Source organism: Centroberyx gerrardi, chromosome 3 (genome assembly GCF_048128805.1).
Source record: "Centroberyx gerrardi isolate f3 chromosome 3, fCenGer3.hap1.cur.20231027, whole genome shotgun sequence".
In the NCBI taxonomy this organism is placed as follows: Eukaryota; Metazoa; Chordata; class Actinopteri; order Beryciformes; family Berycidae; genus Centroberyx; species Centroberyx gerrardi.
In genome coordinates, this window is record NC_135999.1 from 23,586,949 (window position 1) to 23,605,787 (window position 18,839).

Here is an 18,839-nt window from a genome sequence, read left to right on the forward strand (position 1 = left end):
ACATTAATTCACTGTATTGGTTCTCAAAAGCCATACTGTGGATCTGATGCAGTCCTTGGAAGCTTCTATTTCCAAGTTAGGAACAACACTTTATTTGCATTAATTTGTGAAATCAGAAGAAATGATGCACCTGTAACAACAATTTGTAGTAACTTGCTATTAATTTTGCCAAAGACTAGCAAATATTAAACAATTATTGATTAAGACATTGTAAAGTAAATCACTGTCCTTTATTCAGTTACAAGTCATTATTTTTCAACTCTTGACTGTACTCAGTGGTATACCAAGAGTATGCGGGGCACGTCATGATGGAAAATATGTTATAGGCTGAGATTTATGACGGTGAAAAGTGTTTGCAGTGGCTGAGGATAATGAATATCCTCACCTCAGGAAATGGGTTTCTCTGCACAAAGAAACAAGGTTTTCTCACTCTCTACCAACTCTCCACCTGCAGAGGTCAAAGGTCAAAGCCCTGACTACTGCACCCTAAGCAGTGAAACATTGCTGTGACTACTCCTCTCTCTCTCTCTCTCTCTCTCTCTCTCTCTCTCTCTCTCTCACACTCACACTCACACTCACACACACACACACACACACACACACACACGGACGAGACCAGAGGAGAACATTCCACAACAGCAGAGAGCCAGGCGGCGCGAACATCCTGAGGAAACAACAGTCACTTCCTGTCAAATTAAGCCAGGCCACCGGCTGCGCGGGGTGATAACCGCTGACCACTGGGCGGCCGAGGTAGAGCGCCACTTTCGCCTCCACCCCCGCCCACCAGAGCTGTCCCCCCCCCACCCGTCGGCGGGCCGAGTCACAAGTCAGTTACCTCCAGGCAGCCAGCGGCGCAGGGAGTCCCAGAAGCCCTCACCCAGGATGGGCCCCCTCCTACTGCTCACCTCCACTCTCCTCTGCAGCTGTAAGGCTTCCCGCTCACTTATCCTCTACCTTAGGAACACTGTGGACTTTTGGGGGTTTGATGGACTTGTCTCTAACCTGATGTTTTACTTTCCTATTTTTCTTCCATCCAGGGAGAATGGTGGATGCTCAGCCATGTAAGTACGATGTGTCCTTTTTCAGAATGGGAGTTATGAGCAACTTTCAAAATAATTTTGACCACCCTGTACAATAAATCTACTGGGATTTGTCTTTGTTCAGAGACATATTGGCAACTTTCTGAGTAACACAGTACATAATTGTCATTGAGGGACCCAGGAGAATAAGCAGGATGCCTCTTTCAATGGTGGGGTTTAATAATAGGTGTACTATTGCTTTACTTTCCATATTGCCAAAATTAAAAAACGAGAATTGAATAGCTACATTGCTCTCTTCACTTGTGATATTGTTGAGTTGAACACATTCAAGACTTGTCAATCACCGATCACAGCTGTCAGCCACTAATACAAACTTATATGGAAATAGTCAAGGCAAACACAGTCTCACTCAATGGAAAACAGTCCCGCTTCTTCAGTGTTTTTCGCTCATTGGAGCCTGGTGCTGTGGAAAAGCTATGTTGGGAAGTTTTGGGAACTTCTCTGTTAGCAGTGTCACACGCCTCCCTGTCCTCCGGAGCTGGTTGGTGATGGAAAGGAATGAGTCAGTCGGGCCAGTTGTAGTGGAGATGGAGGCTTATCTGAGCCTGGGCCCAAATTAGCAGGTCTGCACTGGAAGTTAGACCCCTATTTTGAGGGATGCACTTTTTGAATGGTTTTATGGTTGTGTTTGTTGTGTTTTCCACATTGTTTTTATGATCTTTGCAGTTGTTTTTTCCATCAAACTGGGTGTTTTAGGAGATTTTGCTTATCGCTAACAAAGGAAGAGTTGGAAAAGAAATGTTTTTTGGGCAATAGAGAGTGGTTATTCAATGTAACTCTTTTTCCCCCAAATCAACAAGGATGATATTTAATCATTTTTGCAAAAAAAAAAAAGCTTGTCCACCATCAAATGTCTGCTGTATCTCTCATTTCTTTGGTCCCAGCAATGTTATATGGATTCACCCAATGCTCAGTATGTAACTGGCATGACTCACACATTCAGAGCTCTACACGCCTGATTCCTCTCATCATCAGCCATGCCAGCTCCTGTTGAATGACGCTGGGTGTGTGCCAGATTCAGCAGTCTCCGAATTGGTGATAGGTCTCCAGAGAGGCCTGTTTGTTTAACAAAGTGCTTTTCCTTCCTTTTTTTTCTGGGTGTTTGTTTACTGGGCCTCGCCCCCCCAGAGAGCCCCCCAGAATGAGCTTCTGAGTCACGCCGGCCTGTTGTCTCCAATACTGCACCATATGGACGATCTGGTGTGGCAGCTTGGTATAGACGCGCAGATGCTTTCTCTCTGTAGCCATATTACGTGAAAGGCATCTAAACAACAACATTATCTTGTCGCTTTTAAAAGTGCTTTAGTCTCTGGTTTTGTGTTGCTGGAAAAAGACTGAATGAGGATCAGGCCTTTTGCTTAAAGGAAAAGTTTGCCCTAACAGTCAAGATGTTGTTCCTTTGGATGATTGAGTTGATTTTAGATTGGTGTACATGAACAACCATCTCCTAGTCTGGATCAGGCTCCCGTGAATCAATTTGTTTTCACTTGTCTTTGCTTGTGAACCACGTGACCATTTGAACTTAGTGATTAATGGGTTTGGGCATGGTTTCACCTAAAGAGAGTTTGAACAGACAGGCATGTAGCACTCTGACTGGACTCCAGGTTGTGGGCTGGACTCAATTGGCCTGTGTTCAGGTGATTATGAAAGCTCTTGGGCGTTCACATGTGGCAACTCTTGGCTGCTGTGATTGGTCCAGAAACAATCTAGGCTGAGAATTGAAAAGCGGCCTGAAAGAGAATCGTGAATTTGAAATGGTTTAGTGAGAAAATCTGAGTGAAAGTGAGTGATTTGTGGGATGGTTCCAGCTTATGTATCTGCCGAGGCGAGAAATGAAAGAACTAAGACTCCATATTGTGTCACCAAGGAAAATCTCTGTAGCCGCTACATTAACAGGCCAGTGTGGTCAGCCGTTCCTTTGGCCTGTGATTGTTGATGCGCTTCTGTAGGATCAGCCGTCCCATTAGCCTGTTGTTGTCGAGACCAATAGTGAGGCTAGAAAATATTGTGTACAATATAGAGAACTAAGTATAAGCCTAAATGTGGATAGAAGATAGTGCAGATGAGTATAGTTTTGGTCAGTATGGGTATGGACGGGAACGCTTCTGGGATGCCACATCTTACTGTTGATCCCCAAAAATGACACACCTGCTCTCACCCACTGCTCTTTCCTCTAATATCCAAACTAGCTTTCTACACAGGTGCTCTCCCAAAGTAGCACCAGGGCTAGTTACATCAGACGCTGTGTTTTGATAAATGACAGCGACAGGAATCAAATTGAATGGATAGAAGCAGCACTTCCTGGTGTACTATGGTAATCCTTTTTCATAAACCTCAGATAACTACCATTGTATTTTACAGTCATGGAAATGAGCATTGTGTTTCTTGTATGAGACTCACTATGCTGGAATGCTGTCACCGGTTTGTTGCCAAATGACTCCGGTTCCACGGTAACACATCAGCTTCCTGAGTCTCACCCGGCAAAAGAATTCTCATTTTTCATGGTAACGGTAATAAAAATTTTCCACGGCAGCCGTTTGAAGTGTACCAGCCAAACGACTATTCAAGAGTGTTGATTGAATGAGAATGGGAAGTGATTTTTTTCCATACTGTATGACAGTGTCACAGAATTTTCTGTATCTGCTCAGTCCAACACTTCACTGAAGCTATAGTTGCTTATACTCAGTGAAATATTCAAACCCAAGACACCGTTTTCTTAAAGCAGCACCATTACATCAAATAGAAAAAAATGTATATATCTTGTGCATCATTTTATACCCATTTCCCTGTAATTCAGCATGACATATTTGGCATCTTTGGAAACCTTGGGATCTTGACTAGAACTAGGTTCAGTGGGTTTGAACAAAGCTTGGCCAGGAAACATTAATTTGTAATGATGTTCCCACCGGTGGGACCTGCAGAGTGTTAAGCAGTTGCAAAGTCAATTTACCACCTTTTATCAGTGTGGTAGCCCCAGCTTACATTTGGATTAACATGGATACCTTTACGACTGATGAGAAAGCACACATCAGTTCATATCCTGGACAAAATAAGTTTAGAATAAGCTGTAATTTCTGTTTCTTTTGAACTCCTCCCCAGCGTTCACGATAAGAGACATCACCCTGGCCATCGAGCCCAGCACTGATGTGAGCCGGGACACCAATGTGACGGTGAGATGTCAAGCCGCCGTCGTCAGCAGCTCAGGCCAAGAAGCCTTGAGCCGTACTTACACCATATACAAGGACAGCACCATGGTCTACACCAAGACCACCAGCAGCTCGGAGGATCTGCTCTACCCGCTGCCCGAGGCCAGAGTCTCCAACACGGGCAAATACAGGTGCAACATTGACATTGAGGGCAAAAAGATGCAGAGCGGTGCTAAGAAACTCACAGTAACAGGTTGGTTTGTTTCTCTGGATGTTATTAGGGGTTCAAGCCCCAGAGGGAAAATGAATGTGTTTATATCTGAGAGGCAGAAGGCTGAGTTAAGATGTCACAACATATGAGTTTTATTCCAAGAAGAGATACTGACCTTTTTTCAAAATTTGACAGTAGTTTGTTTGTCTGTCTGCAGCATATCTCAAAAATGTAGGCTATCAACTCATTTTCATGAAATTTGTTGGACAGATAGTCCTTGGGCCAAGGAACAATTGATTCAATTCGGTGATTCGGATCTGGGAATTTTGCCATTAGATGATTATTGGTTTTTAGCCATAGCCTAATTATGAAACTAATGGAGATAGAGACTTGATTGCAAATCCTAAGGGTATGCAGCATCAAGAAATCAATTTAACTTAAAATTTAAGTGATGGGAATGATGTGTTTGGTTGATTAATTAAAGATAATATGATTTTAGATGATCAGTAAAAAAAATTAACATTGAACGGTTTTTCTCTTAAACAGATCTATAGCATTTTGGAATAAAACCGACCATATTCCTCACATTATGTGTTTCCAGGCCTGGCCGCACCAGTGCTCCACCTCAACAAGGGTGAGTTCAGTGAGGGAGAGGAGGTGACGGCCACATGCACCGCTCCCGAAGAGACGGGCTCCATCATCTTCTACTTCTACGCGGACTCCAAGGAGCTCCTGGAAGAGCGGGTCAACTCCGACCAGGCGGAGGCCAAGCTTCGTTTCAGCGGCGCTGGCATCCGCAAAATCCACTGCGACTACACTGTCTTAATAACACCAGACTCCATCAAGTCCAAGGAGAGCAACAGCATGTCTGTCTCAGTCAAAGGTAAGTCATTCCAACAGAGTAGCATTTGAAATTTCTGTAACATTCAACACACCAGACCAGAGTCAGGGCTTTATTTTCATCATCCCAGTTCTCCTTCACATCATTTTGTCTCCTTAGAGCTTTTCATCACACCGGTTCTTGAGATTATCCCGCAACAGAACGTCTATGAAGGGGACCAACTCGGTCTCTCCTGCACCGTCAGAAACTTCCAGCGCACCTCTCAAAGCATCAGCCTCTACCTGAGCCAGGGGACCCAGCTGCTCAGTATCGGAACCACCAAAGTCAACCACAGCATGGTCGCACTGGCTAAGGATTCTGGGGAGTTTGAGTGCAGATTGGAAATGGGAAATGTAGTGAAAGTCGCCACAAAAGCTGTTTCAGTGACTGGTGAGTGGATTGGAGAAAGGGTGATCCTTATGTGTGAGTGTGAGTGTGTGTGTGTGTGTGTGTGTGTGTGTGTGTGTGTGTGTGTGTGTGTGCGTGCACTACACTCCAAAAAAAATCTCCATCTTAACAAGTCATTCAGTCCATCAAGTCCTAAAATCGTATTTTTTTCTTTCAAACAAAGTGAATAAATCTGCCAATGGTGTTAGATAATTTCACTTCACATGCAAAGCAATAAAGCAATTGTTTCATAATGTTGTAGAATCAAGTGTCAAGTGATTTGCCTTACTGACTCGTTTCAAGACAGTTAAGATAGTTATCTCACCTCATTGGCAGAATTTTCTATTGGTTTAAGAAAAATAAGATTTGAAGGCTGAATATGAGACTAAATGACTTGTTAAGATACCATTTTTTGCTGTGTACAACTTGCTTATCTATCAACACTAGGGTTGGGGTTCGAATCTGCTTATCAAATCTGAATCCAGTATCGAATCTGCTTATCGAATCCAAATCCTTTCGAATCCCTTATCGAAGCCTTGTAGGCTCGAAACTAACATCTTTCACCACCGTCCCGAAACCGTCCCAGAAACCTATTTTTAACCGTCCCAAAGTAGGCTACACACTGACCATCCCAAAATATATATTATATTTTACATTCTCCTTTTATATTACACTATCATTATATTATAATTATCATTATTAATGTGTCACCTAGAGTTGTCACGGTGGTGCCATTTTTACACAGGTGGTGCTTCCCTCCTCAACCCTGGTTATACCGGTTATAAAGCCTTTCGCCACTAGATGGGCTATCAAAGTCAGTCACAAAAACAAAAGTCAAACTTAAAATTCTACAATCTGCGCCACTCCCATCCCATGTGTTTCTAACGGTATTTGTAAGCAGTAACACTTTGTAATCGGAGATGTGTAAAACGGCCTAACACTAAGAGAGTTAACATGAATGCAGTGCAAAGACTGGCATGTTGCCCCTGGTTATATTGGATTCTACTGGACACTGCTGTCACTGTAGCTAAGGACAATTCATCCTATATTGAAATTAACCCCCGCCAACAACCACCGTCATATTAGTGATCAGTATGTTGTTAGTAGGCCTATGTCTATTTATCGTTTAGTAGCAAAGTTGAACATAGAAGCTCTGAATGTGTGCTTTTATTTTATTAATTACAAAATAACTGTGTTCCCGGTGTGGGGTAATAAGATGTTTAAGCATGGGCCTTGTAGTCCCCCCCTCCCTTTATCGCGAGGCTCTTGCCGCAAATATTGTATTTCGCTGTTTGTTCATTGATTTTGTTGAACTGTGCCCACACTTTCGACTTGTCATCAGTTGCAGATGGCAATTTTAATAGAGAGAGGAGAAAAAAAGAATCGATAAGAGATTCATTAGACTCTGAGCTTAATAAATCCGGGTATTTTACCAACTTGGAACCAGTTCCAAAATGTAACCGGCTAACAGAACCCAACCCTAATCAACACTGTACAAATCAACCTGTGTTTCTACCACTGATAGTCTGGAATTAATGTCACTTTTTAACCTTACAAGTATTGATGATTGAAGATATTACACATATATTTAAATAGAAGGTATAGCAATATATTGTATATATTATTAAGTGATGTATAGTTTACAGTGCAGCTGATTCTAGTGGTTAACTTGTTTTTATCCCATCCACAGAGCTGTTTTCAGTGCCCACACTCACTGTGTCTCCTGCTGAGGTCTTTCAAGGGGATGACATGAAGCTCACTTGCAGAAGTGAAAACTTTGCCTCCGAGATACTCCGCAGGGGAGAAGTGACTTACGCTATTGATCCGCCGGAGAGCCGACTGATCAGCAGTGAGGCTGGAGTTTTCTCTGGCAGAGCCCTGCTGTATGATTTCAACTATACCTGTACAGCTCAGGCCAAGGGCATCGTGAAGCGCAGTAAAGTCCTAACCGTTCGTCCAAAAGGTAAGCCTGCTTGATACCATTTTGAGTATTGCAGCTAGAATGCTGCATGCTTTAAAAAAAAAAAACATGAGATGGATGCAGACACATAAAGAGTGGACTTATTTAAAGTATTTGCTTCATAGGATTTGTCCACTGGAGGTCAATGGGAACTCAAAGCATTTCTCCCTTCGAACCAGTTCTTTTTCATCTGCTTTTTCACAATTTGTGCGACTGAATGCAACTGCTTCCATGTGGTTTCGAGAGAAATGTTTTTGGTTCCAATTTGCTGTGTAGTTTAACACCAAAATGTATCCCACAGTTTCACTCTCTTTCTCTCCCCTTCAGTTTCAGTCTCCCAGCCAAAAATCTCGGTGTTGGGCAAAGTGATCCTGGGAAAGCCCTTCCAGATCCTCTGTCAGGCAGACAGAGGCAGCCTGCCGATCAACTACACCCTGATGAAGATATATGAGAACCTGAACACGACCACCGTCAAGCTGCCCTATCAACAGGCCCTCTTCTCCATCATCATCCAGAAGCCTGAGGAAATAACCAAGTTCATGTGTGAAGCGCAGAATAATCGGCGTAAGGAGGGCCTGCTGAGTAAAAGACTCAACGCCACTGTTATAGGTGAATTTTCAAGACTGTGTGTTTATCTGTATTTATTACACAATTGGTATGTTTTTGATATGTTTTCACTGATAGAACTATAACAACAAGGTTCACAGCATCTGTGTTCATTTAGAGTGTTATAATAAATCTTGCCGGTGTTTCTATGACACACCGGCTCTATTAGAGTTAAACACTTTCAGAGCCACATCAGATGTATGGGTGGACAAACAACTTTCCAATCAACACTTGTCAATTCAAATAATTATCACTGAAAAATCAACACTTATTAACACTGGAAAGTTTGCTGTGTTTAACAGGAGAGAATTTATTTATTATTCAGAAGTTAAACAATACAAAAAAGTAAAGTATTTTTTCCCCAATAAGCTTGCATGTAACACTTTTAATGTAACTCTGAAAATGTCATAAAACTAAAGAGGGTCCTCAGACCAAATAGTTATGTTTTCTTTTCTTTTTTTACTTTTATTGGTTTTTCAAACAAATAAAAAAAAAGGAAACAGCATATTTCACTTACATACCAACACAGATACCTGTACAAGGTGAAAGAAAATATAAGAAACAATAGAAAAAAAAGTAAAAATGAAAATAGTTATGTTTTCAATTTCACAATAAAGAATCTGTTAAATAGGGATGGGACAACATATCAAAATTCAATATATCGCAATACAAAAATGTGACAATACGTATTGTTGGGCAGAAAAATGAATTGTGATATTAGCTCCATTTTATTCTGCTGTAGTAATCACAAATGAGACGGCTTGCCCATCACAATTTCGCAAGCTCTCCATCCAAATTATATTATTTGCATTTTGTAATGATATTTTTAAATTCTTGATTACATTCTAGCAAGCCAATGCCATTGCTAGAAAAATCTGTGGCTCAGAAATCAACACAGTTCTGCACAGTCATACTTTGTTGTTACTGAACTTTTATTTATGACATCGTTCCGTATCGAATTGTGAACCATATATTGTGTATCGAATCGTATTGTGAGATAAGCATATCGTCCCATCCCTAGTGTTATATGGAGGCGGTGTTGGCCCTGCTCATCCCTAATGTCATAGAAGTTCTCATCTCATCTCTCTTTGGCCGTCTTTTTCTCTCAGTTCCTCTGTCGGGGGCGACACTCACCGTCGTCCCCGACTTGGCGGACATCGCCGAGGGAGTCGATCTCCTCCTGATATGTGGCATCAAAGGCACGCCGCCGGTCAGCTTTAAGTGGTACCGCAGCGACAGTGTCCAGCCGCTGTTCACCACCACGTCCAACGAGGTCACCAAGCACTACAACGTCACCGGGGTGGGCAGCAAGCACAGCGGCACCTACTACTGCGAGGCCATCAACCCCGCCAACAACGTCGTCCGCAGCCAGTCGGTCACCATAGAGGGTGAGATCATGCGGATTCACACTCTGTCCCAGCGTATTTTTAATGCAGCAGGGTGGCGTAGTGCAGTGGCTCTCAACGTGGGGTCCGGGGACCATCAGGGGTCCTTGAGGGGGTTCCACGGGGTCCCCAGCAAATTGATAAAGTGTTGAACTTCAGCATTATTTCATTTACAAGAAGTTAACACGATCAGAGAATGAAGAAGAAATACTCTATACTCTCTTCCTCTAACTATCGCTCTCTCCACCTGCACATAATACCCACATCTGAATGGAACATGTTTAGGCACATTCTCTGGGGGTTGTTGAAATGCATGCTGGGGGAAAAAAGTAGATTACAACAGTTTGATGATAGCTAACAGTGTAAGAGTGTCCGAAGGTGGATGTTTCTATCTCACGCCGCCCCTCTTCCTTTCTCTGTCTTGAACCAAACCAAATTTTGTTTATTCTCCTGCTTTTCCCCTCGTTTGTTGTTTCTGTCGTTTTCTCACACCCTCCCTCGCCCTATTTTCTATGTCTCACTTTCTCCATCCGTCTCTCTCTCTCTCTCTCTCTCCCTCCCTCTGCAGTGCGTATGGCGCTGTGGAAGAAAGGGCTGATCGTGGCGTCCTGTCTGCTGTTGGTGACGGTGCTGGTGCTGCTGTTTGTGCTGTGCTTCAGGGCCAAGAGAGGTAGAGAGACCTACAGTCCTCCAGCAACACAGGCCTCTCATGTCTAACTATGTATGAAAACCAACCCTCCTCCTCCTCCTCGTCCTCCTCCCTTTCCTCTCCTCTTCTCACCTCTTCTTCTCTTATCGTAGGTAAAAGAGAAGCGGCTGCTGAATTGTCAGTGTGAGTTGGCTTGACTACTTGCTCCTTCTGAATATGACAGATATTGTGGATACATTTGTGACAGTTTATCTAGTTTTTATTAGCTGGCTAGGAGAATTAAGGGTCTATAATAGTGTTGTGTTTCTGTTTTGGTAATATATTTATAGGCTTTAAGTGGATAATTAGTTTATGTCAGTTTACAGTTTTTATGCTTTAGAGCTTTTTGATCTACCTCTGTTTGGCAGAGGAGTAAAAAAAACATCCAGCAGACTTTTATTTTGTAGTAAGCTATACTGTCTGTTTTGAAGATTTCTAGTTGACTTTATTTTCACCATTTCTCAGAAAGCCTTCGAGCCCTAAATCAGATGACTCTTTAACAGTGAATCTAACCCACGACACAGAGGTTTATAAAGCAGCCACAGGTAGCTTGGTTTTACTACTCTCCTGTGTACCACTGACTGTTGTCATAAGTCATACTTTAACAGCCATTAGTCATTGGGGATCAATACTTCCGTCGCCTCAAAAGTCATAGCATGTTTTTTGTTGTAGCCATAGCAACCCATACTCACTCCCATGATACATGTTCTAATATGCATGCAGGGGTCATGTTGTAGTGACTTTAGCTACCTTTATATGTGTAAATGTCCATGCTGCTTTAAAGTTCTATAGATTTTGTATGTGTGCAAGTTGACGTGCAAGTGCAAGGACGTGTTTGTGTGTTTGAGAGTAATATCTGTGTGTGTTTCGGACATGTTTGCATGTATGTGTTCCTAAATATGTACAGCAGAGGAAGGAAAAATAGGATGTTGCTAGACTGCAGCTGCTGTAGGTTTGAAGTAAACATTGTTAGGTACAAGGTAGCGTGTTTGTGCAGGAAGAAGCCACTTCAGTTCAGTCGTAGCACATGGCACTGATTGTTTGTCACGTGTTGCAAACGACTGCTTAGAGCGCCCATTATCATCTTCTTCCAGACGCAGCGCCGCGCTATGATGGCACGGAGGGGAGAGTGACCAATGGGACGCGAGATAGTGTGGCATCACTTCCTGCTGACATCAGCAACAGGAGCAGCTACAGTATCCCAGCCACAGTGTAGAGAAGCCCTGCAATGGGAGGGACTTGAAATATAAAAAAAGAAAAGAAAGTTTTGAGGAAAAGACTCTCAAAGCAAAAATGGAGTAGAGCAAAGCAAAGAGCAAACTCAAATTGGAACAGAGACACAAGAGGCAATGATTCTGTTTTAACACAGAAAAGGATGACCGAAGTGTCTTAGGATTTGGATATTTTCTTCACTGATGAGTTTCGGGCAGCATCAGGAGGGGCTTGTTGCAACAAGATATGAACCAGGACCCGTTGCTCCCTCTCCCCTCCTCCTGCAATCTAAATTTTGATTTTTTAATAATTAACATTACTGTCTTTGTCCTTTGTTTCTTCATTCGGCATGTCCGTCTGATTGCATGTCCTTTATTGTTGCACCTGCTCTATTTGTCTGATGTGCATGTTTATATGCCCTTGATGACAGACTGATTTGTATATACATTTTATCACCATCAGTAGAAATGTATGTATATATTTTTGGTTGATCCCTTGACTGATTGGAAGAAGCACTTGTAGAATAAAGAAGTTGGTTTTATTTAGCAATGTGTCAGTACCATCATTTTGCTCAGGCTGCAGTAGGTTTACATTAGTATATTGCCTCGAATTTAGATGTAATATAACAGTATATATGCAATATTATGCAAAATCCAACCACATATTTACTACTATTTATGTATTAATGTTACACGATGCTGTTGCTATCATAAGCACATGTTCAAGACAGGATTACCAACAAAGCATGAAGTTGAGACTCATTTCCTAAAAAGGAATGCACAAGAGAGACTTCCTTGAAAATTTGAAACAATAGAGTCGGCAAGAAACTTCCTATGTTGGCACGAAGCATGTTGGAGAAAGGAGGGGGGGTGGATGTTGATTGAACTGGTTCTGGTGGAGTCGGGTGGGGCGTATTTTGTTTCAGGCCGGGCGAGTTTGAATGCATGCAGCAGGTGGAGGAAATTAATCACTCCAGCCGTGGTTGAGCTGAATCTGAGATCACATTAACGAATGGGAAGTTGTTTTTGCCAGCACTTATTGTGCAGCTGTTGTTGAATTAACAGTGGCCTATTGTGCATAAGGCAGCAGGAGATTCAGAGGCATGCCACATGAACATTTGAAATCTACTCCTTTGTTACTGTTTTTGTTTTGAGAGCAATGCAGCCTCCATTATTGGTCATGATGTACAGTTCTTCTACAAAAAACTGTCTAAATCTAGCAACAAGGGAGATTCTCTATTTAGACTGTTAACATTACTCTCTTGAATATGAATTTATCCATTATTATGCTTTGCTTTTAGTATGTAATCTTTACATCAGCCTTATCAATCATATGAAATAACAAGAACTAAGAATTATAAGCATTATAGATGCCAGGTGATATTGATACTTATGGCTCTATAATTTATAATTACTTGATTTTACAGTTTGTCTTGCCCATTAAGGTATGTTTGTATCCTCATTCTTTAAGACTACATTAACATCTGGGTTGCTCTTACAGTTGCTGTGATCTGCCTTATCAGGTGTGTCTTAATGTCTGTCTGTGTGTGTCTCACAGTGAGGGTGGACAGATCAGCCAGTGTGTGGAGCGAGCGACCGCCTAATGCAGGTGAGTTTTGGCAGAGGGCTTCACATAATATGTTGCCATTTGGTGGATGCTTTTATCCAAAGTGTCTGACAGTCCCATGAATGCACCACAGAGGGCTTAACTGATTCTTCTTCAAGTATTATCAGTTCATAAAGCATTGGTAGCATTCGTAGAAATCCAGAAAAATCCAAGATAAAGAAAGTAGCAACAAGAAAGCACTGGACTTAATTAAAAGAAAACGAAGCCATGCAGGTGATTTAGTGTGTGTTACGGAGAATATTGTTCATGTATTTGATGCAGCCAGCGACGAAGAGAGCAGCGTGGCGTCCAACGAGCCTGATGTGGAGTATACTGAGGTGGTGCATCCACAGCCAGCAGACCCTGCCAGAGGTGACTGTTTTACACACACACACACACACACACACACACACACACACACACACACACACACACACACACACACACACACACACACCATGTTGGCTGACACCTGAAACAATGTGATCTTCTCTAAAAAAAAAAGTCAATCTCCAAGTCTAGTTTCTTTCTGCCTGTCTTTTTCTCACCCTCTTATCTCCGTTCATAACCTTTTGTCCCCCTATTTTTTACTGTCCTGCACATTCTCCCCTTCCACTTCCACATCTCACTGCCAAAACCATTTTGCTTTGCTTTGCCGACATTCCTTTATTGTTGATAAGACAGAGCAACACTTCCTGGGAGGGGCCTAATTGCCCATAATTAAGACGTCTCCAGGTTGCTGTAACCGTAGCGATAGGGCTTCCAGAAACATCGCAGAACTTATAAACAGGAAGGGTTGAGCTAATTGCCAGGCTGGTTTCCAATACCAGCCCCTTCTTCGTTCTGGTCTTCTGCTCCGGCTCCCTGCGGGCTGGGGATGGCAGTTACGCTCATGTGACAATCGACCGCTTAACTTGAAATTTCTGCTAATGACAAATCAAACAAATAAACAGCGTCTATCGTTGCAGTGCAATCTTTGTCTTTTGATGTTCAAGCCTAACAATTTTGCTTTTGTATTTTACAGTTCCACTGAAAAAAGGCACAGACACCGTGTACAGCGAGCTCCAAAACTCTCCGCATGGTGCGTTCAACGTCTTTTCAACACACACTACACTCACCCACTCTTACTATCACTTTATTGCAGCTTGTAGATATTAATGACACTTCTGGATCATACTGAATATCATTTTCCAAGGCGAGAACTTGATGAAAGGACAGTTTTGTATAACCAGAATACTCAGGCCAGCTACAGAAGGTGACCATATCCTGTTACAGCTAGCAGGAACTTCCTGTTATTAGAAGTCGAGCCAGACGCTGGATGTGTCTATCAAGTAGTCCATCTGAGACGTGCTGTTCCCTATTCAACGGCAACAAAGAATCCATGGTTGTTGAGAAATATAAGCTTTTCTATCCTCCAGACTGTTGGGAAGTTCTAAATATTGATTCAGACGGCAGGGACAGCACCTATTGGCAACGTATGCTTTCTGGGGTGAAACAAAGGTCTGTGCAGTGGAGGAACAAGTGAGTCAGCAAGGTCAGACACATCATCATAACTGTCAAATGACTAATGAATAACTCTCAGGCGTCCAGCCAGCCAGCGCACTGTTGAATAGTGCTAGGAGGTAGACAAATGAGCGAACAGGACACACACACACACACACACACACACTAAACCACACTGAACTTCTTCTAGAGTCGCTGCCATCTTTAACAGCTGAACCATATAAACAAATGTAGTATGTGTCCTGCGTTGCTTAGCAACAAAAGTAGTAGTGATTTGTTTGTGAAAGGGTACAAGCCAGCATTATCTCCATTTGTAACAAACATTGTCTTTATCATGTTATCTCATTAATGCAATACAAGTTAAAATAATTAGCGTTCGCGCAGTTAGCTGAAGTAGACATTGGCTACTTTTCAAGGTCCCAGACCATTTCATAATGACAAATGCCGGTACAACCCATGTGTAGAAAATGTAACTGGTGTAAGCTTATATACCGTATAAAACCGGTTAAACCGGAAACCGGTCCAACTCGCAATCACATCAAGTGCTTTACACTTTCAGATAAATGTAATAAAACGTTATTTAAATACCACAAGATAATAACGTTACCTACCGGCAGAGTTTGTAGGGCAGCAGAAGATGTTTTACTGTCTACAAATACCAGGGGAGTTTGAAGCAGATTGTGGAATATTGTTTCACTTTTGTTTTCAAACCGGAGACTATTGGATTGAGTTCAGTGCTGCTGGTCTGCTGTCTGTGCTTCTCCACATGACAGACATGATGTGATGCACACATCTGTCGCGTCAGAGATCGATTTAGATCAATTTCTATACACTGATCAACCTTTGACTTTGTGCCTCTGTATGGGAAACACTGCATTTTATAGTCAAAGACGCCCTCTAGAGGCCATCTGATGAAGTGCAACATCTCACGAAGCGACAGATAGGTCTATATGACTGACTGCCTGACCTGAATCTGGCTCCTGAAGCCCTCGGCTGCGCCGTGGGAAAAAAACATGAAAGTATTGCGCTCCATGATGTTATTAAAAGCAGACTGTACAGGCTGGCGGTGCGCGGTGGAGGCTTGTAGGTTACGACTCGCTTTCAGAATGAACACAACAATAAACTGCAGAGCTTGGAAATATTCGCATTACTTTGAACTGATGGAAGAAAAGGGCAAGAACATTATTGAAAAAAATGAAAGCTACCTTGATGTTTTCTTTAGATAACAGTAGATTGTTACTTAGTGATGATTTCTATACAATAATAGTGATGACATCAGCAGGCATGATTTTAAGTGGGTAATGTCAAAGTAGGCTACTCTAACAAGTTACTTCTAATAAAGACTAACTCACTAAAGTAATTAGTTATTAATTAGGTGCAAGTAACGAAGTAAAGTAACTAGTTAGTTTCAGAAGTAGCTTTCCCCAACACTGCAAATGAGCGAACAGGACACACACACACACACACACACACACACACACACACACACACACACACACACACACACACACACACACTAAACCTGTGTTGTTCTCCCTACAGGTGCTGCTGACCCCCATGACTATGTGAGTAATTAAGTCATGAATATGGGAGGATTGTTTGTAGAAAGAAAACAGCCCATAGAACCAAGTATTAGAATTAGTTTTATTGGCCATGTAGTTTGCACACACAAGGAGTTCAGCTTGGTGGGTTGCTCCCGTAAGTCACATTAAGCATAAAACAACAAACATTTTAAAAGTACAATATAAAAGTGGACGAGCAAAACTTCTGCACACTTAGATCCATGCAAGTTTCTTTATTGAACCAAGCTTTCGATCAAGTAGACTTTCTTCAGGGCATACAATGCACACAATGAACTGGGCAATTATGAAAGTAGAAATTTAACACATATGAGTAAAAGAGATGACATCTTGTCTTGCATTAGAGAGACTGACATATATAGCTAGAGGAAAGGCGAAGGAAAATATGGAATCCTTTATTAGAATTTCTTGAAGGTGAGACTGTACAGTCAACTTGAAAGTGTTTTACATTGCTGCATGATTTTCCTTTAACTTTTATATATTTATTTACTCTTATTTATTTATCCATTTATTTTGTGTGTGTATGTGTATTTTTTTTTACCTGCTAAATAAGTAAGATGTGAGAACTAAAGCTCTGTTTTATCATTTTATTTTTGTCCATATATATGTGAAAATAAAAAAAATAAAAAAAACATTGTTTAAAAAAAAAAAAAAAGGAGAAATTTAGGGGAATAGGTCTCTTTTTGAGGTTATATATAAAGAAAGAATATAAGTAGTTTTACCAAATTTGTCTCTATTTTCTATTAAAGTCATTCATGTCAACTGGAGAGACACTTTTTCTCCCATATGAACTGGATCAGTCAACAGTAACATTAAATCTATATATGTGCCACTTGTATATTCTGTGTCGGCACACACTGAATAACCAAACCCTCCTGGTCCCGGGCACGCTGACCCTCTGTAGGCCGATAATCCGGAGCGAGAGGGAAACGGCGGTCAGAGTTTCCAGACAAGAACAAAGGGAATTGTGGGCTGGGGCTTCCTTCCCTATCACCCAGTCAGATCAGAGCTGCGGCCCAGTCAAATTACCTCCAGGCCCATCTCAACCTCCACACTGTCCTCACCAGCCCTTAATCACCCAGTCTGCTCCCCTCTGTTTGTCCCTACATGGTGTTAGGGGCAAAACGGAGGAATTTGAAATAATGAGCTACGGATGTGACATCATGATCTAAAAACAGTCGATTCTTTCATCCCTGTATCATCTTGATGAGAGATTACGCATTTTGGTCTGAAATTAGCCTCCGTAATATACAAAGTCAGCGCCCTCACAGTTTGTCCGCACCTCAGGAAACTGCAGAATAATTCCATTGCTGTTCAGTGGAAAATTTGCAGTTACATGTTTGTATTAATAGAGAAAGAGGGCACTCCATCCTCCTAAAGTATTTTATTAGTTTTTATACTGGTAAAAGTGAGGAGAGATACGAAAATGCAGCATAAAATCTGATTTGAACGCCTGCTGGGCATGTACATGTATTACCAGACTCTAGGTCACCAGGATGCCTCAAATAAGTATTTTTGTTATGGTTTTTATTTTTAACCCTATTGTTTGTCTTGAAATTGTTTATTTCCACAACAGTGATGTTGTTTAATCCTTTGTAATAGCATTGATGTGTTGTTTAAATGTGTGTATTTCAGGTTTGGTGTTGACATTTTTGCTTTGTAATGTGCACTCTGTGACCTAGATCAGTGGTTCTCAACCTGGGGTTCGGGACCCCCCCAGGGGGGTCGCAAGATAATTTTGGAGGTCAAAACATATTTGTACAATACAATAATTTATTTTCATGTACAATACAATAATTTATTTTCATGTCTATTTTTCAGATTTTTTACTGTAATTTTTTAATTCTTGTGAAATACTGAATAGTTTTAGTCTCTAGGTAATAAAATCTGAGCTGAAGAGGGAAAATCATTCTTTGGTTGAGCTGTTCACCACTCTGTGATGGGGGGTCTCAAGTAGTAGTAGTTTAAGGAGTCACAAGCCAAAAAGGTTGAGAACCACTGATCTAGATGACTTTTGTGACTGTTTTACACCTAGGGACACAAATGAAGCCTCTGACAGTCTTCGGTGGGATCTGCTTTGTGTCTCAGCAGGGTTCAGTAGAGTATGCTGAGCTCAACGGTGAACAACCTGAGATCAATCACACCCATCCAGAAGTCAACCACCACCAGGACCTCCCAGTGCCGGTGGATTAGAGCCTGCTCTTCTTACCTGTTTCCTTCCCACTCCCATCTCTTACCCATACTTTTTGATCTCTACCAATTACAGTTTTATGTCCCAGTCAGTAAGATCATTGACGGTTATGTTAGCTGTAAATATGTGTTATCCTAATAAAGGTAACTCAGAAACCCTTACTGTAACAGCGTCATAATTTCCCATGAACATTTAAAGGAAAAATCCACCCTGAAACACTTTAACATCTTTGTAGGTCCCATGAAATTAACTCCAATTATTACTTTTACTTCCTGGAAAACAGCATATCTTTATGCTGCACCAGTAGGCGTAATTATAAATTCCAACCAATAAAACCATCACAGATTTTTGAACAATCTGGCCCCTCCTCCCCTCCCTTGCATTA

At 41.7% G+C, this 18,839-nt stretch overlaps 2 protein-coding genes across 12 annotated transcripts in view; one reads left to right on the forward strand and one right to left on the reverse strand.

Moving 5' to 3' along the window:
- LOC139924867 (uncharacterized) overlaps window positions 1-18,839 on the reverse strand; it is a 143,252-nt gene that overhangs the window by 11,616 nt on the left and 112,797 nt on the right. The gene's annotated exons all lie outside the window — the stretch shown is intronic.
- Window positions 827-18,611, forward strand: pecam1b (platelet and endothelial cell adhesion molecule 1b). Of its 11 annotated transcripts, none has more exons than XM_078290298.1 (16): window positions 827-925; window positions 1,038-1,061; window positions 4,200-4,499; window positions 5,059-5,340; window positions 5,458-5,727; window positions 7,415-7,687; window positions 8,012-8,293; window positions 9,400-9,678; window positions 10,244-10,345; window positions 10,477-10,507; window positions 10,829-10,908; window positions 13,133-13,183; window positions 13,463-13,552; window positions 14,205-14,261; window positions 16,226-16,248; window positions 18,352-18,611. In XM_078290298.1, exons 1-16 carry the CDS (start codon window positions 883-885, stop codon window positions 18,454-18,456), a joined length of 2,292 nt encoding a protein of 763 aa, XP_078146424.1. In that variant the 5' UTR covers window positions 827-882; the 3' UTR covers window positions 18,457-18,611. The 11 variants fall into 11 exon arrangements, 8 of the variants coding, with proteins under 8 accessions (XP_078146424.1, XP_078146429.1, XP_078146433.1 ...); XM_078290303.1 differs by having other exon boundaries at window positions 18,355-18,611; XM_078290307.1 differs by lacking the exons at window positions 10,477-10,507; window positions 10,829-10,908.